A 21589-nucleotide genomic window follows, 5' to 3' on the forward strand; every position below is an offset into this window, starting at 1 on the left:
CTGCAGCCTGCGTTTCCCCGGGCTCGGGGTGCCTGCCTGGAACACACTGGAGCCTGGCCCAGCCTGGAGGAGGCCTGGGGGCCCCACGTGGCTCTGCCTGGCCCTCGGCCTGCGTGGAGGGCTGTGCCAAGCCCACAGGACTTGAGGGTGAAACGGGGCAGGAGTGGAGCAGGGCCCTCGCGGGCGCCGGGCACAGGCGTGGCCAACAGCAGCGGTACTCACACTGGGCCGGGGCCTGGGTGGTGACCATGCGTCTCCGGTGCTGGCCTCCCGGGCTGATCTGCAGGACCCAGCCTAGCTGTGCCCCCTTGGGATGGGCTCCCCGACTGCTCAGGGCAGTGAGCTGGAGGGACAGAACTGCGGGCTTTGCCACGGCAACAGGACACAGCTGCGGGACAGCACCCACCCGCCTGCAGCCCACCCTAGGCTTGGGTGCTCACCACACAGCCAGGAGTGGGCAGGGCATCAGGGCGGGCATGGACCTAGACATCCAAGGTGGCAAGGGGCCTGAGGAGCCATGGAAGCCAAGGTCAAGGCCTCGCTGAGAAGGGCTTGGAAGAGCCTGACTGCCAAGGGGACCCCGGGAAAGCAGACCGGGGGTGGGGTGTCCCCCTTCCTCACACAGCCGTGTGAGGGTCCCAGAAAACCAGACCTGGGGAGGCGAGGGCCTGCTACCACAGGACTGCCGCGGGCCCAGGACTGGGCCACCACTGGGGCAGAGCTCCCCACCAGCAATGTCCCATCTGGGCCTCCTGGAGGCCCCTCCTGCCCTGGACGCAGAGCCCGGCCAGCCTAGGGGCTCTGGGAAAGAACCCCCACGTCCCAAACACCAAATGCGCCATCTGGCCCTGGAGACTGGGGCCACTGAGAGTCACCGACGCTGTGCCACGGCAGGGTGACCCACGGGGGGGGTGGCTGTCCTCACACGTCCCTGGGCACATGGCCACGGGGTCATCGGAAGTGGCCCTGCCATCCCCTGGGAGGCCGCACCAGGCCCGGGCGGGGGCCCTTGTGACACGAGAGCCACACCGTAGCCCGGCTGCAGGGTTCAGGTTCGGAGACCAGGACCTCACAGCGCAGAAAACGCCCTCCGCAAAGTCGAGTGGCCGAGCATGCTCTCACTACCTCCTGCACCGGAAATGCCAAGGGAGCCGGCGCCAGGGACCGCAGGGGTGGCCGTGAAACCAGCAGTGATGGCTGTGACACTGGGTGGCTTTCAAAGCGTGCTGAACCCAGGATGGGACTGGCTGCAGGGGAGGCGTCCGGACGCACACACCTCCAGGAGCAGCACTGGCCACGCCTTCTCAGTTTCCAGGGGTTTGACAACGTCACCTGGTTCACACTGCAGGTGGGGACGTGCCCCGCCAGAGGGCACACTGAAGCCAGGGCCAGCAGCACATCTCAGACCTCCACGCGTGTCCCGGGGGCCCGGTTGGGTCTGGCCCCTGCCTCGGTACCTGTCACCTGACCTAGGTGGAAGTGTTGGGGGGGAATGAGGAGGAAGCTGGCCTCTCCCGGGGATGAGGGCACAGGGTCCCCCTGAGATGGCCAGGCCGGCAGCACAGCCTGTGGGCAGGAGTCCGGTGAGGGGTGGGAGTTTACCCCGGTCCCCGGGGCCGCTGTCCTGTGCGGCGCTTCAGGGACCTCGGCGGCTGCGGTCCTCCCCGCTCCCGCCCTGCTCCCTCTGTGTCTGTGTTTCTCTGTCTGTGACTCTGGCTGTCTCCCTGTCTCTGTGTCCCGGCCTCCCTCTCCGGTGACTCATCTGATAAAAGACAGACCTTTCACAGGCACCGTGTCCTCAGTACAAACGGACCCTGCCTGGAAATCCCCTGACAAAGGCCAACTTCCTCTCCAGAGCTGCGGTGGCGTCCCTGTCGCCCGCTCTTGTGGGCAGGTGCAGGCCCCTCCTGCAGGGACTACTGGGGCGGTGAGGGTCAGGGCCAGGTCTCGCTGGGTACGGAGCTCACCAGCAGCCGCACTGAGGCTCTGTCCTCGGTACCCAACCCAAGCGCTCCCTGGCAAGGCCACCCTGCTCTCCGGGAGGCGGCCTGCTGCCCACCCAGCAGCTGCAGGGGCCGTGTCCCTCCCAGCCCCCAGGTCCCCGCCTGGCCCCCACTATGGGCAACACTCTGACCACCTGGGCATCTCTGGGCGCTAGACCCACACTGCCCCAAGCGGAGGCTCTGGGAGCCTGTGTCCTTCACTGTGGACAGTGGGGCTGAGGGAGCCCGGCCACCGGCCAGCTGTCCCCACGCCCCTGCTGGGTGCCCACAGCTAAGCTCGCTCATCCCTCACCCCTACCCTGACTTGTCCAACCATGCTACACCTGTCCACCTGCCCCACCTGTCCACCTGCCCCTCACCTGTCCACCTGCCCCTCACCTGTCCACCTGCCCCACCTGTCCACCTGCCCTTCACCTGTCCACCTGCCCCTGTCGGACCTGAACAGTGGGACCTCCAGACTGTGACATGGCGGGTGCCTGTGATTTAGGAGTGGCCTTGATAGAGGTTTTCTGCACAGCTGGTCGGGGGTCGCTGGTGGGCCCTGGGTGGGGGCTGGGGGCTCGGGAGCAGGACCCTGGGGTGGCAGTGTGATGATGACCATGGCTGCTGAGTGACACTGAGATGACCAACGGTAAGCGTCACACTGTGTGCTTCACGTGACAGAACCGCCTGCCGTGTCCATGGCGCCCTGGGGGCCTCAGCCTGTGCTGGCCGGGACACTCAGCGCCGTGGTCCTGGAGGCCAGGCCCATCCCGGTGCCCACGCTGGAGCCGGCCTCACCACCTCAGTGCGCTGCAGAGGCCATGAGGGGAAAACGAGGTCCCCGGGGCCCCAACCCAACAGGACTGAGATCAGGACGCAGACGCAGAGGACGGGAGACCCTGCCAGCCACGGCCACGGAGCGGCCTGGAAGCAAGCGGCCTGCGACACCTCGACCTCGGAGGAGTGCGTGCCCGTGAGGCAGGCCCTCCCCTACCGGCGCAGGGCCCAGCTGATCCACTCAGGTGCGCAGGCGGGCCGAGCGTGGCAGGACCCGCCAGCACCAGACTTCCTGCGACGGGCCTCGCAAACTTCCTGTTTCAGCCAGACCAGAGTCACCGAGGGGCTCGGTGAGAAGTATTTTCGTACTTCTGCTATCTGGCCTTCGTCAGGAGCAGGAAGCGCAGGGACACGTGAGAATAAGGCAGAAAACACGACAGGACGGCGAGGGGGGGGACACGTGCTGTCTGGAGACACCCAGCTCCTTCCACTGCCTGCTCCCGTCCCTCTCCAGCCCCGAGGAGCACCCCGCTCCTCAGAGCTGGGCAGGGGCCACGCCTGGCCCTAGGGGCAGTGTCCGCAGACCTGTGTTCCCCACGCCTCCCACACCCCCACACGGGCCCCGCGCAGTCCCGGGAGATCCATCATGGCCACACGGAGCCCCGCGCAGTCCAGGACAGCAGGGCGCCCTCCGCGTGCGCCCTCGCAGCGTCCCCTGCCCCTGACCGCACACCCTGCGTCCAGCATCGTGGGCGCCGTGAGCACCAGGCAGCTGGTGGGACACTGTGAGGACTGTGCTCCAAAGCACCCCACCACTGCCCCGCCTGGAGGACCCAGGACCTGGGGTGGCCGGTGGGGGGCTGTAAAAGGAGGCCATCTGGGGCCTCAGCGGTGTGCCCACTCCTGCCTCAGTCTCCTTCCTGACACCGCTGTGCCGGTGCTAGGGACAGAACGGTCCCTGTGCTGGAGCCTCAGCGCCAGGACTGGTCCAGGAACTTTCCACGGGCAGGGGCTGCCCACCTGGGACAGCATCAGGTGAGGTCAGGACCGGGAGCCATGTGAAGACCCTCTGAGCCCCGGGATGCCCCGGCTAGCAGCTCCGGTTCCTGGGATGAGGGCCTGGGACAGGACCGGTGCTGGCGCCTGAGCCGTGAGCCTGGCCTCGCCGGCCTCGCTGGGAGACGCTGTGCTGGCTCTAAGCAGGCCGCTGACCAGGCCCAGCCGCCCCCGAGGCTGGTGCACCCACTTGTGGGTCTTCAGTGACAGTCAAGAGACATAAATGTATGCAGAGCCCAGCACGCAGTGTGAGAACACAGAGCTAGAAGGCGCCAGGAAGCCTGAAGGGTGGGGAAGAGTTGGGCAGGGTTCATGCATAATCTCAGCTCTGTGGGAAGCTGAGGCAGGTGGGTTGCAGATTGGAGCCCAGCCTAGGCAACTTAGGGACTTAGCAAGACCCTGTCTTAAAATAAAAACTAAAAAGGTTGGGGTTGTAGCTCAGTGTGACAGTTCTGGGCTCAATCCTCAGCACTGGAGAAAGAAAAAAAGAAAGAGTAAGGGAAGGACTGGGGCTGGGGCCTCGCGTGAACCCAGGGTCCAGGCAGGCTGAGCCCTGTGCTCCGAGCCCACCTGCAGCCCCTTCATCGGGGCCTGTGCCGGCAGCACTAGGCCCTGGTGCTGCGGCCCGAGGAGGGGCCTTGCAGTGTCCTGAGCCCCAGCGCGCGGTCTCGGTGAGCCTCGGGTCAATGTGAGGCCGTATCCTAGAGGGTGAGCTGCTCGCCTGAACCCTGCAGGCCCCGGGACGGCCGCAGTCCACATGCCAGGGACCCATATGTGGGATGTGGTGCGGCTGCCTGGCCCCCGCACGGGGCCTCCTTGGTCACACGGGACCTGGGGCCCTGCAGCGATGCCCTCACTCCACACCCTGCCGGTGGGTTGTACGCAGCAGCTGAAGGCGGGCACAGAAATGAGCCTGGCGTGGCGTCTGTGTGCCGTGACAGAGCTTAGGAACAGCCGAGCGGAGGGCAGGCTCATCTGGTCGCATGGCAGAGGTTCCCGTCCTCGTGCCCCGGCTCTGGGCCGAAGGAGGCAGGACGTCACAGGGGGCGCAAGAGGCCCCCGTGGTGGAAGGCAGAGGAGGGATGAGTCCAAGTTCCCACCAGCTCCCGCGGTGCCAGGGAGGGTCCTGAGCGGGCGCAGGATGACAGGACGAGCGTGTGACTGTGGGAGGGGTCGGCTGCCTGGGCTCGGGGCAGAGGCTGACGGCCCACTCAGCTTGTCTGTGTGTTCACAGCCGGGAGACCAGCTGCCACTGTCCCAGGAGCCAGGTCCCGGAGCAGGAGGGGCTGCAGCCCCGCGCTCCGGAGCTCACAGGGAGGGCTGCAGCAGCTGGGTCTGACAACCGTGGCCAGGGCAGCAGCAAAGGACGCCCACTGAGCAGGCGCTCCCTCCTCTCACGCTTGTGACCCCCACACTCGGCCGGCCTTCCCCTGACAAGCAGACGCAGCGCGTGCTTGTGTAAGTTCCTAGGTGCCACCAACACATCAGGCTGACAGGTGAGAGCCGCCATCACGTGTCCCGTGAAATATTAGTCAGCCTTCAAAAATGAAGGGCATTGCAACATGGCTACCACGTGGATGCACAGACACTGCCTGGGCCCCCTGCGGGGTGTCCGTGGGTCCTCATTTCACAGGCAGAGAGCGACACTGGGAGGGCAGCCTCCGTCGAGCACTCAAGAAACATCTTAGGGGGAGGCAGCAGCCACACAGCAGCGCGAATGTACTCAGCACCCCTGAAGTGGGCACCTGAAAATGTCTGAAAGGGCAAACTTTAGGCTCTGCTCTTAAAAAGTGGGGGCAAGCCTGCCATTGGCGGTGACGCCCCTGCCTGGGTCCTCTACCCTGCAGGGGGTCCCTCAAGCCAGCACTGGGCACCCCGGGTCCCTGGAAGCCTTCACCTCAGGTTCCCGGGCTGCCTGCACCCTGCCCCTCCCGACTCCCTTCCTTTGGGGCGGAGATGATAGACTGGCTGCAGGAGCAAGCAGACCGGAGAGGAGTGTGGAGGGGGACTCGCGGGCGATGTGTCCTGCGCTCTGCCACAGGGGCACGGGGGCCACTTGGGGACGCGCCTGTCCGTGCTGGTGTCACAGACCCTGACAAGCACTCCAGAAACGCCGGGCCCAGGGCCTCGTGTGGCGTCGCGCTCACTGTGAGGGACATGGTTTCACCTAACGCCCCAGCGCTTCTGTCCAGGGGCCTCGTGCTGGCTGTCTTCAGTGAAATCTGTGTCCCTAGGAAAGGCGGGATTACAACTTTTTCTAACAGACAGTTGGTGTAGTGAATCCGTGGTTATCAAAAATACTCGGGGTGGGGGGGACTGTGAATGGGAGAACACGGCACGTGCTGTGCTAGTTCACTCTGGTGTCGACTTGAGCAAGACACGCCCGGCCGATGGGCTTGGCACGGCTCTGGGTGTGACAACCAATGTACTGAAGAGGGAAGACCTGCTCTGGGCACCAACCAATAGGCTTCCAGCCTGAATGAGGGAAAAGGGGGAGAAGCAGGAAGTCTTGCTCAGGGTCTCTCTGGAGGAGCTCCAGTTTCATCATCACCTTTGGTGTCCATCCCTGGGCTTCCAGCTCAGACGCTCAAGCCTCCAACGTCGACCCTGGGGCTTCCTGACTCAGACGCCAACAGGATTCTGCAGTGAGCTCCAGCTTGTCCGTCCCCATTTCTCCAGTGTGCAGACAGCCCTTTTGCCCCCCTCCACAGCTGACTCTCCAAGTGGCCACTGCAAGCCTACCTGTGAATCCTGCCTGTAGAGTAGTACATTACACCTGTTATCTAGTGAACACCGACTGACATGTGCAGTACACTCGCGTGAGGGAGAACGTGACAGGCCACATGACCTCAGTCCCTGGAGACAACATACGTGTGTGTGCACACACAGGACCCAGAAACATGGGTGCACCAAGCTGCTTGCCACTGTGCATCTGTGCTTGAGTTCTGATGCCTGGTTTCCTGTTATGCATATATTAACTATTTAAAAATAAAGTTTGGGTTTTTTTTTTTTGAGACAGAGTCTCATTATGTAGTTCAGAGTGGCCTTGAACTCACTATGTAGCCCGGGCTGCCCTCAAACTCATAGCGAGCCTCCTGCCTCAGCCTCCCAATCCTGGGCTTATAGGCATGTGCCACCACACCTGGCCTAAAGATTATTTTAAAAGCCTGTGAGGAATTAAAATACAATTTAATCACAACGGTGGGATGCAGCGAGAGCTGTGTCAGAGGGAAACAGACAGCACAGGGTGTGCACACTTGGAAAGAAAAAAGGCCTCATCTAGGAGGCCAGAGACAGGGAATCAAATCTAAAGTGAGAGGAGAGAAGAAACAATGAAACAGACAGCAGCTTCCTCAAATGCTGGACACCACCCAAATATCCCAGGCTGTTCAAGGGATTTCATTACAATATAAAATCAATACAATTAAAATGGAGTGGTTGTTAACACCACAGACGGCAAAGATGAATGCGATGGAAAACAGAATCAAGAGAAAAATCAACAAAAACAAAAGCTGGTTCTTTGAAAAATCCGGGATAACCCTCTAGCCACGCTGAGAGGAAAAGCTACAGGGCGTGGACAAGTATCAGCCTGGAAGGGCGGGGACAGCACAGCGGACGGCCAGGGGGCATCACAGGGCTCTGCGTCCACAGACCGGAAAACCGAGCGGCAGGGGCTGCAGTCTGCCAAAACCCACCCGGGAGGAAGCAGAGTCCGAGCAGGGTTATTTGTGTGAAGAAAGCTGAATCAGCAGTGATCGATTCCAAAGAGAAAGGCCCCAGCCCACGCGGGTTTGATGGCAAGTTCTACCAAACATTTACAGAAGAAATTATGCCAATTCTGTACCGTCTCTTTCAGAAAATAAAAGCAGAAGGATGCACTCTAACTCATTCTGTGAAGCCAGCATTCCTCTAAAACCAAAACCAGACACAAGAAAAGGAAACTAGAGGCTCATATCTGTAGCTCAGATCTGTCATGAATATGTCAGATTGAAGGTAAAAAAAATCTTCAACCAAATATGAGCAGGTCATACCCAAGAACGTATAAAACAAGCACACAACAAAGCCGACTGGTACTTGTCCCAGATAAGAAAAGCTGGTTCAACGTTCAAAGATTAACGAAACCCATTATAGCAACAGGCTAAGGCACGAAAGCCACAGGATCACATCAATAGGGGCAGGAAAGGCACTTGACAAAACCCAGCACCTACTCAGGAGAAAATCTCAAGCTCGCAAAGCTGGCGGAAGAGGGAACATTCCTGACTCAAGAACACCCACCGCTAACATCAGGCACAGGCCTCCCGCCGAGACCAGCGCCAGGCCAGATATCCCCTCACCATGGCTTTTCAACACCACGCTGGAAATCCCGGCTAACACGGTGAGAAAATAGAAGAAAGAGTGCACAGATTGAGAGGAAGATATAAAATTATTTTCGTTTGCAGATAATGTGGCTACGTAGAAAACCCAAAACAACTGGCCAAAAAACTCCCGGAACTAATTCACAATTACAGCAAAGTTGTATAACAGGAGGTGGACGCACTAAAGTCAGCTGCTTTCCCATATACCCGTAGTGAACAACTGGAATTTGAAAACAGAAATACAGTAATAGTTACATTAGGATCCCCCAAATAAAACCCTTGTGTATAAATCCAACAAAATATGTACATGCCTGTGTTGGTTTGGGGGATATTTTTGCAAGGAGAAAAATACGACACATATTTTGTAACATATTATTTACAATAGTCACCCAAAGAACAATATACAAAAGAGTGCAGAAAATCTGTCCACACACTATAGACCAAGAATCTAGCCGAGGGCCTGGATCCCATGGAAATGTCCTGTATGAGTCCAGCTGAGGACCTAGAGCCCATAACAATGCCTCCCACAAGTCCACCTGGAGGTCCAGAGCCCATGACAATGTGTCATGCAGGGCTGCTTCACAGATCTGAGCTGGGAAGGCCCAAAGGTCAGTGGTGGAATCTAGGAAGTCTGTGCCAGCGGGATGAAGGATCTGTGCCAGCAGGCTGAGGGATCTTCACTGGAGCCAGAAAGTGACGCTCAGAAGAACCAGAGCTCCCCCGAAAGGTACCACAGCCATCCTCAGCAACAGTGAGGTCCCAAGCTCCTCCAATGATCAAGATGGCCGAGTTCCCATCAGAAAAGCCAGTGCAGCAAGCTTCTCCAGGAGACTGGCAATACACCATCTTCCCCTCTGGAGCCAGGAAGCAATGCTCAAAGTGAAGGCCAGAGCTCCCCCAAAGTGAACCAAAGCTATTCTCAGTGCCAACAAGGTCCTGAGCTCCTCAGAGAATGAAAACAGCCAAGTTCATCAGGAAAGCCAGCATGACAAGCTCCTCCAAAACAACCAACAGCTCCTTAGAGCTTCCACCAGCTCCCAACAGCCTCTCTCAGCTCCCAACAGCCCCACTTCTTCTCCAGGTCTGCCTCTTATACTGCTGGCAGCAGTCCTCAGGTGGGCCTCCCACACCCAGCACCACGCTCGCTCAGTTCAGCTGGGGATTATAAGTTGACCACCAGCTGTCAGTCCACTGCAATGACCTATGAAAAAGTACAGAACTCTGAAAGAAATCAAAGATGGTCCAAATAAATAAAGGGATCAAATAAAGAAATCAAAGATGGTCCAAATAAATAAAGGGATATGTACATGGACAGACATTCCCTGTGCATGACTGGACACCCTGTGTGTGGATGGATACCCCCTGTGTGTGGACAGACAGATGTGTGCATGGACAGATACCCCCTGTACGTGGACAGATACCCACTGTGCGTGGACAGATACCCACTGTGTGTGGACGGATACCCCATGTACGTGGATGATACGCCCTAGGCATGGATGGATACCCCACGTGCGTGGACAGAGACCCCGTGGTTCTGAGTGGTGTGAAGATGTCAGCTCTGCCCAACTTGATGTGCGGTTCAATGCAATCCCGATCAAAATCCCTGTACATCATTTAATGGATGTCAGCAAACTGGCTCTGAAGTTGACCTAGTGAGGCAGAGTCCGTACGTGCAGCTGGAGTGACGCCATCTGAGCTGAGACACTGTAAACACAGCCACCACAATCAAGGCAGAGCAGCGCGGTGAAGGAGCGGAGAAAGACCGACAGGAGAGAACCAGGAGCCGGGACAGACTCACACCACTCATGGTCACCAGGCACTGGCACCGCCGAAGGGACACGGCGGGACGACGACGAGAGCCTTCTCAGCAAGCGCCGCTGTGACAGCTGGGGCCCATGTGCAAGACTCGAATCAGACCTGTCGCTCTTCAAAGCAGGTCACAAACCCAAACGTACAATGCAAACTTCAGAAACTCCTCAGTGACACAGGAGAAAGTCTAGATGACCTGGGGCCAGGGATGACTTTAACACACCGCACTCAGGCACAGCCCTGAGGGAACCCACCAGTCAGCCACACTGCACGAAGAGGTAAAACTGCGGCCCTGCAAGAGCAGCAAGCAGCTGGCCCAGAAGAAGCACGAGCAGAGCAGGCACCTGTTAAAGGACCATCATTCAAAGTCCTGAAATGTGGAGCACATCTGTAAGCCCAGCACTCGGGAGGCTGAGGCAGGAGGACTGGTATGAGTTTGTAGCCTGGGCTATAAAGTGAGTTCAAGGCCAGCCTGATCTATATAACAAGATCCGATCTCAAAAAAAAAGAAGAAAAAAAAAATCCTGCAACAAACACCTTTAAAAATTACAGGAACAGAACAAGTGAGTCTAAAACAGGCAAAAGAGCACAACACTACCCACTAAGGGCAACAAGCACGTGTAAAGGTGCTGCTCGCCACGGGCCCTGGGAACTGCAAGTCATGGCGGCAACGAGACACCACTGAGACCCAAACGGCCAGCCCCGGGTCACACACGCCCGCACACGGGCGCTAACAGCCCGTTCAGAAGCCGCAGACTCGGAAGCTGCGGAGGTGACCTTCAGCAGCGGGAAGGCCGAGCCCCGCGGCATCCAGCTGCGGGTAGCACCAGCACTGTAGGGAACAGCGCCCCGCTGTGGCAGGACCTGAAGCGCACATTGCTAAGGGAACGTGGGCTGCGCACTGTGGAACGGCAGGCACAGCGCGTCCGGAGCGGCAGAGACCGCTTGGGGCTGACAGGGAGCCGGGATGGCGAAGGACAGGCAGCTCCTCAGGGCGGCAGGACGCTCTGTGCCCCACGGTGCAGGTCCGGGGTGCACGGTGCCCAGGGCTGTCACCGTCAGAGGCACCCTTGGGTGGAGATGCCAAAGAGGAGGCTGGGCAGGGCACACGGGAGTCTGTACCTTCCCCTAGCTGTGGTGTGAACCTAAAACTTCTCTACAAAGTCGTGTGTTTAGGATGAAGCCTAACACGAGCTAGGCCAGCAGGCCCTCCAGGATGGCAACATGCCCCAGCGGGGCCGGGGGTCCTGCAGCCAGGCTGGGGGCCTCCTGCGGGCCTGCAGGTCTCAGGCCTCAGGCCTCCGGCGCACACTGAGCCCCACAGCTCTGTCCCCGGACCTGGCCCTGGGGGACCCCGATGCGTACAGCAGCCCCGCGCCTTTTGTCCTGCAGCTCAGTGCGGAGGGCGGACAATGACAAGCTGGTGACACAACACCCCAGGGCATCTTTACAGATCACAGCCCCAACGTGGGCGGCAGGCCAGGGCACCTCCCCGGCCAGGCACACACGGAAGTCTGCTCAGACGAAGCCAGAGATGCCACAGGCCCCACAGAGCCACACAGGGCTGAGGGGGCCGCAGGGCGGGAGGCGTGGACGAGAGCCCCCAGCCAGAGTCCGTGCGGCCCAGCTGGGGCACTTCGGGGGTGAGGCCCAGCGAGGGGCAGGAGGCCTGGGGCCTGGGTCTGGCTTCTGGTGGACGGGCACAGCGGTCCTAAGCTGTAGGTGAGAAGCGCCACACGCCACTTGCACGCACCTCAGGAGCTGGCTCTATATCGAGAAGGGCTGGAGCTGGAGGCTCGGGGCTGGTAGGGGCAGAGGCACCCAGGACAGCAGAGTCAGCGTGGAGACACTTGGGTGGGCGGGAAGCAGGAGGGTGAGGGACACCTGGGCCAGGTGTAGGAGGGGGCAGCAGGGACCGGCGGGGGGAATGGTGGGCGGCTGGGAAATGCTGGGTACAGCCTGGAGCCCAGTGCCCATGGGAGGGGCTAGGAGGGACAGAGAGGATGTGGGGGCAGGAAATATGGGGTCCAGGGAAGGCATCTGGAGATGGTAAGCCCTGCCCCACGGCCAGGGCAGGAAGGGTGCAGCAGGAGGCCACCCGTGAGTCAGCCCCGGCGCAGGCGGCTGATGGCTCTGCAGCGCCCCCTGGTGGCGTTTCTGTGAACCCACAGCCTTTTCATCTGGGGCTGCTGGGATCCCCAGGCTCAGGCCCCATAGCCCGCAGTCGGCAGCCCCTTCCATCCACACCAGTGCTGGCCTCCAACTCCCAGATGCTCCTCTCCCGGCTGAGCTCTGTCCCCTTCCCTGCCCACCGTCCCTCCCGGTTGGCCACATGTCTGCCCTGCCCCGCTGGCTCCACTGCCCAGCAGCCTGTGCTGGTGCCCCGCCCTGGCTCCATGAGGTCAGGCAAGGTGCTGTCCCCAGCATGCAGGACAGCGCCTGGTACAAGGAGTGAGTCATGGCCGGGCAGCGGCCGCTGTCCCACCTCTGGTCTGCAGCGGCCCTCCCTTGCACTCTTCACTGTCTGCAGAGCTTGGGTCTAGCGCCGTCCGGCCTGGACCCAGGCCCCACAGCACCTGGGCTGTGCTTGACAGGCAGACACCTGCAGGCCTGGCTGGACTGGCCAGAAGCACTGTCAGGCATCACCACATGGGCACAGCGGGAGGCGGGGGGGGAGCGGGGGGGCACATCTGTTTTCAAACAGTTGAGCCGGTTCCTCCCAGGCCCTGCCGTGCTAACAGCAGTCAGTTCTTGGGGGTTCCTGAAGCATGCACCTCCTGTCTGGTCACCTGCCCTGGGTAGCACCCTGGGGGCTAAGGCGAGGTGAAGGGTGAAGTCCAGGCCACGGTCACTTCCTGCATGCGGGCACTTCATACGCCCGCTGCATCGGAGGTCACCAGGGCCACACTGGAGACAGAGTCTCCTCCCCCAGCACCGCCGCTGCCTCTGCACAGGGTCTCCACTGGGCACCCGGCCCTGCCGAGTCCCGCCAGCATTTCCCAGCCCCCTAGAAGGCAGATCCCGTGGTGCGGCAAGCTGACCAGGGTGTGACACCGGCCTGAATGTGCAGGGGTGGCTCCAGGGAAGCACAGGTCGCCATGGCGACCACATCTGCACCCCCCCCAACCTGCGGGGACAAGCACAGCCCGGGGAGATGCACAGGGCCTGGTTCTCCCGGGACTGGGCCCAGGCTATGTGCGCTACTCCAGGCAGCATCCGTGAGATGGGGGGGGCATGACTCAGACGGGGCTGACCTGGATCTGGTCAAAGGAGAGTGGACAGCTGCGGCCAAACCCAGCAGGGGCTGGGGGACCGAGGGCTGGGCACTCGCACTGCAGCCAGCCAGAGTCCAGCCCAGGCCCTGACGGCCCCAAGGGCCGGGGAGACTGAGGGCCACCAGAGCGCCCAAGTGGAGGGCACAGGGGCATGCTGCCACGCGTACGCGCAGCCACTGGGAGCCCAGCAGGCCACTGGCGGTGCAGGCTGAGCACAGGGGCCCCAGGAGACGCCCAGGGACAGCACCCGAGCCAGCACACCTGGTGTCCACATGCAGGTGTCCACGCAGCAAGGAAGCAGAGGACCACAGCCTGGAGGCAGCTCAGGGGCGAGGCCGAGGGTGGGAAGGCAGGGGCGCCCAGCCCGCAGGCCAGCGTGTGCACTGTGGCCTGGAGCACACGCAACTCCCCACATACAAACACACGCACTCCTGAGGGTGCAGGCCTGAGCCTGTGCCAACTTCTGGCGGCCCAGGAGGCTCACTGGCCTCTGCTACTGACCATTCCGGCAGCATGCAGGGGGCTGTGGGTGCAGGCACCAGGCTCTTGCCCAGGGCCAAGTGAGGGAGGCCCAGCTCTGACAGGAACCACAGGCCACCAAGAATCAGGGTCCCACAGAGGAAGACCCAGAAACCGCCCGGCACAGGCAGCAGTGGAGCCCCACCCCCAGCCTGAGGGCAGGTTTCTCTGCCCTGATGTCTGTGTGTGTTGCAGGGGACACTGGTACCTCCAAGGCTGCGCACCCTCCTCCCAGGGCCCGAAGTCAGTTCTGGCCAGCACCTAACACGAGTGGACAGAACAGAGCTCCTGAGGACCTGGCCAGCACCAGGCTGCAGCATGCCATCAAGGGCATGGCCTCTGGGCTGCTGCCCGGCCCATCTGTCCAGCAGCCCCACCCGGAGGGAGGTAAGGTTCCAGAATGGGTGGTGTACATATGCCTGCATTCCCACTGAGATGCTTTTCCCAGACCAAAACCACACGGAAAAGACACAGGACACCCTGGCCTCCCATCCTCCATGCACTCTGCACCCCTGCCACAGAAGCCACGGCCCAGGGACCACCCAGTGGCTGGGACTGGGCTAAGCACCAATGATTTCCCCTTTCTCTTGAAAATTAGGAGAACTGAGATTAACTGAAGAGACCTCACGTATAACCCACTCCCCAGTTTCAGAGGCCTTAAACGGAGAGGTCAAAAGTTTCCAATCTGGAAAGGAGTTTATTCTCCAGGGGTAACGGGACTGCCGGCTCCAGAAATTCCCTTGTTTTAATGAGCACATATTTACTTCAGATTACAGAACCTTCCTTTATCTATGAACATGGTACTCCTCATTTCCCAATTATCAGACTTGTAACCTTAAAACATTTCTTCACCTAAACTCTGACCATCAAACCTGAGAGTGAAGATGGTTATTTCTGCACTTAGTTCCCCATCTGGCTCCAATCTCAGTTTCCAGGACACACTGGTGAGGAAAGTCAGCACTGCTCCTGTGGCCAGGCAGGAACCACTGTCTGTGGCCGCCACTACCCCTGTATGTCGGGCTCCCTCCTCCAGGAAGATGCCCAAGATCTGAGCTGACCACAGCTGCTGAGCGCCCAGCGGCATGCACAGGGCGCCACTCGTGGTAGTGGCTGGGCGAGGCCGTCACTTCCTGGCGAGCTCCAGCACACTCTTCACCATGGCCCCGATCCCGTCGTGGATATGGTGCAGCTTGGTCTCACACATGAAGGCCGGGGTAGTGACCACCTTGTTCTTCCGGTCCACATGAGCTTCGTGTGCAGGGTTAGGGAACAACTACTCACAAGGCTTGACTTAGGAGGGCCCGGGGCCCCAGAGGCTGGCAGCTCCCAGCAGGACAGTCCCTCCGGGCGCCGCTGCCACAGACTGCCTCCCCGAGTCTCAGGGCCCCAAGGAGCTCAGCCCACGGGCACATGCACGCCCCAGTGCCAGCAGCTGCCATCCCTCTGGGTCTCAGGTCCGGGATGCCCTCCTAGTGCAGGGACTGAGCCAACACTGAACGCTGCCACTCAGGTGTGTCAGAGAAGCTCAGCTGCGGGCACAGGCCCACGGTCCCCCACCCGCCGCACAGGCCCAGCCTCCCGCCCCATCAGCCTCGGACCCACCCTTCCGCTGACCAGCGTGGTCGGTGTGGCAGCTCCCAGGTAAGGCCCCCAGCAGGGGTGCCATGGGGGAACACAGGGACGCCTGAGGGCCACTCCCACCAGCAAGGATATGGTCACATCCTTCACGCAGTGCGTGGCACCCAGGGCCTTGATGGCCTCCGCAGTCCCGGCGTAAGGCCACTTGCCACCCTCTTCCTGCTCGTGGCCCACGGTGACCTCAACACCTCTGAGCACCTTGGCTGCAAGGACAGGCGCGATGCAGCACAAGCTGGAAGCAGAGGGGACGCATCAGTGCAGGGACGCACGCACGCACGCACGCACGCACGGGCAATGGGCGGGTGACTGGGGCCCAGCACTGCTACCTGCTCCCTCAGGCACCAGGGTGTCGCAGGCCTGGGCGGGCCAGGGACAGAGTGCTGCGGCAAGCAGGTCCCCAGGTGCGTAACCACATGCTGGCGGAGGTCAGAGGCCACTGACCGGACTGCACATGCCTGGCGCAGAGGAGGGTCCTAAGTGACTGTCCAGGGGGACCTGCAGTCGCAGCTCTGGGGGCCACAAGAGTGGGTGGTAGGCACCCCACTTCCTTCAGCCACGCGTCTGCGCCCACTCTGCTCCAGCAGGGGCTCTAGTGCCCCAGGACAGACTCCAACAGGAGGCTGAAACATCCCAATGCCCGGTGACTAGATGCCACTCCACCACTGTGCCCACCTTCCTGGGCACAAACAGAGCAGCTTGGCCAACGCATAGACCCGCACGGACCCTTGAGGAGGGCAAAGGCTGTGTCTGCCCAGGCCGCCTTGGACCCAGCCTTGGCTGGTAGGGCAGGAAAGGAGGCTGCAGGGGGAGGCCGAGGCCAGGAGGGATGGACTGGGATGGGCACTGCTGGAGGGCGTGAGAATCCTGAGCACCTTCTCTAGGTGCAGGAGCCCTCTCGTCCTGGTCCATCCCCAGGACAAACGCCCACTGGAGCTGGCAGGCACTGAGAGCGAGAACACCTCAGTTAACCACAGCAGACAGCAGGGGGCTCCTGGGCCCCCAGGCTCCGAGCAGCCTCCAGCCCCAGCAGCCGCACATACCCGATGGGCTTCCCGGCCGCGTGGAACTCCTTTAGGACTCGCTCCACGTCCTCATTGACTCTGCAGTCCTTCCCATCCACAGCGAACGTGCTCCTGCCAGCGGAGGAGAGGCTGCCTCAGCGTACTCCGGCTCTGCTTCCGCCCAGGGCTCCTCCACGCCCCACCCCAGTGCCCCCAAACCGGCTCCGCTGACTCCCAGGGACCTCTGTGGATGCGCGTGCGCAGCCATTCCCGTAACCATGCTGTCACGCACACAGCCTTTTCTCTCTTCCACACAGACTGCGGCGGGGATGCCAAGAGGCAGGGGAGGGACCCAGGCCCGGGCTGGCCAGGTCAGGGTGACAGCGCCCTGCGGAGCCAGGAAATGTGACGGCACATTTTTTGCCTAAGACGGCAAAAGGCGCTGGCTTCATCAACAATGAAGAAAAGATCTCGAGGTTCCCTGTTTGCTCCTAGGTGAGAAGATCAAGAGCCAGGACCAGGGAGGGGAGGTCTCTGTGCTGGTCAGGGGCAAAACCTCACAGAACCCTTCGCAGCTAAACGAGTGCAAGCTTCAGGCCTGGAACACCACTTCCTGCAGTCTCGTCCTGCTCCGGTCCTGCCCTCTGTTCTAGGACAGTCTCGGCACTGGTGCAGGGCCTGGAAACCCTGGGATGAGACCCAACCCAGCCGGAAGTGGCGAGGGGGCCAAGTGTACCAACACACCCAGCCCCCCAACTCCACGTGTGCAAGCCAAGAACACCTCCAAATCTACAAAGAACAACCCAGACGATGCTGGAAGGCAACACGCAGCCACCCGAAGGGACCAGCTTGCCCCCCAGCAGAGTCTGTGCGAGGCCGAGCAGCTCCCGGCCAGCTCCAAACTGGACCTGTCACGAACGCCCGCCCAGAATGAAGTGCTCAGGCTGCTGCCACGTTGCAGCCACACCCACAGGATCGCCAGAGTGCAGAGCTGCAATGTGGCTGGGGGCAGCGGCGGGGGTGGGCAGCTGGGTGCCCACGCTAAGCCTCCTCCTGGATGCGCTCACGCAGGCCCCGTCACCAGGTGCCTCGTGCAGGCACTAAGTCCCACCCACTCGTCACCCCAACTCCCTGGGCCTCACGACACAGGCAGCTCTGAGAACCGCTGGACGGTGATCACGCAGGCTCAGCGGGGGCCTGGCCTCTGGGGGGTTGCCTCTCCCTTGGACAGGTCGGAGAGAATGGGAGCGACCACCAGAAGACAGCAGTGTCCCCCAGAGGGGACCACACGCTCAAACACATGCCTGTACTGAAACACAGGCCCGCCTGCCTGCTTGTCTGAGCTTCTAAGCAGACTGGACCACCAGCCACACAAGCAGCCATGGCCCCTGAGGAGGCTGCCACTGGCCTTCTGTGCACCAGGCAAGGCACCAGGTCAGAGAAGCACCTGAGAGCTCAGCCAATCTTTCCAAGAAACCTCGGTCCTGTTGGAAGTGAGAGCCTGCCAACATGTCTTGCCTGGTCCCGACAGGAGCACAACGGTGAGGAACAAGGAGAGCGCAGGCGATGTGCTGACTGGGGTAAGGCGCCACAACGGGGGCCAAAGTCTTGGGAAGGGGTCCTGACGCTGGTGGGCAAGGCCCTGGGCTTCAGAACCAGGCAGGCACGTTTGGCTACACCTCTGAGGGCAAAGCCACTCTGTGAGGTGCAGGGCAGCAAGAAAATGATCAACTTGTCGCTGACCACAGGGCAAAGGAATCCAAGCAGCTGGCTGGGACCGGGCTGGGCTGGGACCGGGGAATATGGACACGGCTCCAGGGCCCAGAGGATCAGCGGCCAGGGCCAGGACAGGGCAGGAGCCAGAAGGCAGGAGACTGGAGCTCCGGGAGTCCTGCTTGGCGCATGACTTCAGGGAGGGAGAAAAGGGTGCTTCCTGGATCGAGGCCCCATGGGGTAGGGGTGGGGGTGGGTGACACTGCAGAGGCGGAGAGAGGGAGGCTGGGAGTCTCCGGGTGCTCTCCTGCAGGGCAGGGTGCATGGCCCTCACGTGCAGGTACCAGGCACAGCTGGGGACCTGCAGGCATGGGCAATGCTTGCTGGGGTAGACTCCCACACCCCAGCATGGAAAGCACCTGTCTTCCGGACCAGTGACAGCAAGGGGTCAGCGGACCACCACACGACTCTGGCGCTCTGAGAGAGACTCCCACTGGACAGCCAGCCATGCACAGGGCTCAGGAAAGGCTTCTGCTGGGAAGTGGCCACGCACTGCCTCTCAGGCAGGGGTGTGTGGAGGTCAGCACCGGGAGAATTTCCACAAATGCCCAAGGAGGGAGAAAAGAACTACAGAGGTCATGAGGACCCTTGCCCGGGAGCCTGCCAAATCCCGCATCCAGAGGCCGCTTCCCACAGCATCAAGCAGCGAGAGGCCCTTCCCGCCTGGGTGGCCCGCCTTGCAAATCACCTAACAAGCGGCAGTGTCTCCTCCTGCAGGTGTTGTGCAGGAACTGGTTGCCGCAAGGAACAGAGACTGACTTCCCAAAAAGAGAGACTGGGACGGCTTTGCTGAGAGGGCCCCGCCCACCCCGACAGTTGTCAAGGGCCACGAGCGCTCAAAGAGGAGAAAGCAAAGAGCCACCCTTGCCGGGGCCGCCTCTCGGCACACACACCAAGCCTACAGCTCGCTTACGCACAGGTTTTTGGCCGCTCCGAAGCCTCCAGGGAAGATGGCTGCATCATGGTTGGCTGCGTTGAGCTGGGCCAGGCTGCTGATCTTCCCTCGGGCGATCCTTGCGGACTCAGTCAAAACATTCCTGGGAAGAGCAGAGATGAAGAAAGGATCGGTCACCCGCAGGGACACGTCCGTGCGTAGCTCAGGCCCGGTGGAAGTGTGCTCACAAGTGCTCACACGTGGAGACCTAACACTTCCCACATGGAATACGTGCAGGAGCCCGGCAACCTTGAGCCTAGGCTGGGCTCCTTCGGCCTGGCCCTTCAGGACCGATGCCAAACTACTCAGAATTAGGGGCTACCAGAAAAGAGGCCCCTGTGTGTCACTGGAGCAGACACAACCCAGTGCAGCCCATGAGGACGGTGGCCACAGACGCCAAGAAACCACCACTCAGCTTGCCCCAAGCCATGCCACGACCGGCAGTGGCAGGGGGCTACTGCAACCTGACTGTGGGAACATGGGGACCAGTGAGCCTGCAAGAGAAAGGGCAGGCAGGGTGCTGAGTGGTGGTGGCAGGGGATACGGCTGTGGTGCCTCTCCCCACCCACCTGAACCCACTGGAAGGCAGCTGGGGACACCTGAGGGGCTGCCATCCACAGTCAGGTCAAGGCCAGGGCCACGCACACCTTGGGACAGATATGCTGCTGGGACTGGAAGGTGGGGCCCAAACGGTACCCGAGGGGGACCAGACTAGAAGGGCCGCCTAACACGGAGACGGCAGCTCAGCGTCTCTCCCCCGCTGGTGGTCCAGGCTGTAAGACACACCCGGGAACTGCCACACAGCCTGAACACGGCTGCTTCCGGGAGGTGCATGTGAACCCCACAGCTTTGGGCCGCAGAGCCGTGCACCGTGGATGGCGGCCGCTTCCCTCCCCGCCTGCACCTGCTCTGGTTCTCGGAAGGCTGCCCCTGGGTGTGGTCAACCACGTGCATCTGAGGGATGTCAGGGGCGAAGATCTGGACCTCAGCTCCTCCACGGCTCAGGTGCACCAGGATCCTGTGTGGGAGGAAGCCACAAAGACGGCGCTTCAGAGCACACCCGACCCACACGGCCCATCAGAGTTGTTACAAAATGGGTATTAGTTAAACGACAGGTGGAGCAAACACCTATGTTCCGGACATCGCTTGCTGACACCTAAGTGCCTGCACCTCCAGCTCACTGCCTGCTGGTGGTCAGGGCAGAACTACAAGGGCAGACTGTGCAGACCACGTGTCCCAGTGGCTCCCTGCACAGTGGGGTGCAGGGGGGCATGAAGGAGCTGCTCAGGTTGCCAGGCTGCTATGGGCTCCCTGCCCTCACAAAAGGCCGGCATAACCTCCTGCAGCTGCCCACGGGGGGGAGCAGCAGCAGTGCACAACACCCACACAGGGTACTCTTACTGCCCCTTACACAGATGAGAAAACTGAGGCAGAGGGGCAGTGTCCTGCCCAAGACGACTGAGCCTGGCAGTCAGGATGCAGCCCTAGCCACCAGGCGCCACAAACACAGCGCCTCACTGGGCTGCCTGCAAGGCGCCAAACCCACAGAAGGAAGCACATGCTGGTGCTGGGCCGGGCAGAGCAGAGCCCGGGGGCTTCCTGTCTGGACCACCTCCGGGTGCACACGGGCAGTGCCGGGCAGCTGTCTGCGGAACCACAGCCTCGGCCTGCGCTGGGCGGACTGTCCCGATGTGGCCACTGAGTTTTCTCAGCCCTGAGCCGGCTGCAGTAAGATGCTGTGCCAGGGTGGTCTCCACCCCACCGACCCTGCTCAGGACCGTTCCACGGAACCAGGGCACACACCCAGCAACACCACAGGCCGCCTTTCAAGACCCCACAGTACGAGACAGCAAAAGTCACAGGTGGAAACTAGTTCCCACGGGGAAGGAAGCTTTGCCAAGGGCAGGACAGCAGAGGTCAGTGTTTACAACTGTTTGTAAACGTCTCTGTGCGCTCAAAGACGTAGAAGTGACATGTTCAGCGGTTACGCACCAAGCCTGGCAGTGCACACCGCTAAGTCCAAGTACTTGGGAGCCTGAGGCAGGAGAACTGAGTTTGAGGCCAGCTTAAGCAATTTAGGGAGACTGTGTCTCAAAATTAAGGCTGGGGTGTACCTCAGCAACAGGGGATTCAATCCCCAGTATGCCAAAAACAAAACAAAAAACAGTAACTCAGCCGAGCATGGTGGTGCACACCTGTGACCTCCGCACTCTGGGAGGCCGAGGCAGAATTCTCAGTTTACCCTGAGCTAGCTACACAGCTCAGGGCAAAGGCCCCGGATCCAATCCCTTGCACCGCAAAAAGCAGTAACTTAGAAGTTTCTCTTACTTACGCGGAGGCCTCGTGGACTTCGGTCCCGTCATACACTCCGCAGCCGGACAGCACCTGCGGGAGGAGGGCGCTGACCAGGAGGGGCGCCCGCGGGGCGGGGCGGGGCGGGGCGGGGCGGGGGGAGCCCAGGGGGGGG

At 61.1% G+C, this 21589-nt stretch overlaps 1 protein-coding gene across 1 annotated transcript in view; it reads right to left on the reverse strand.

Annotated features, from left to right (window-relative positions):
* Positions 1-14453: 14453 nt before the first annotated feature.
* Positions 14454-21589, reverse strand: part of LOC102023005 (chromosome unknown open reading frame, human C21orf33) — a gene marked incomplete in the record, with an annotated part of 7621 nt that continues 485 nt past the window's right edge. Inside the window, 5 exon segments of the mRNA XM_013505403.1 lie at positions 14454-15028; positions 15490-15646; positions 16455-16547; positions 19106-19225; positions 20027-20140. Of these exon segments, the coding sequence (XP_013360857.1) occupies positions 14900-15028; positions 15490-15646; positions 16455-16547; positions 19106-19225; positions 20027-20140 (613 nt within the window).

Source organism: Chinchilla lanigera, unplaced genomic scaffold (genome assembly GCF_000276665.1).
Source record: "Chinchilla lanigera isolate Chin_1 unplaced genomic scaffold, ChiLan1.0 scaffold00006, whole genome shotgun sequence".
NCBI lineage: Eukaryota > Metazoa > Chordata > Mammalia > Rodentia > Chinchillidae > Chinchilla > Chinchilla lanigera.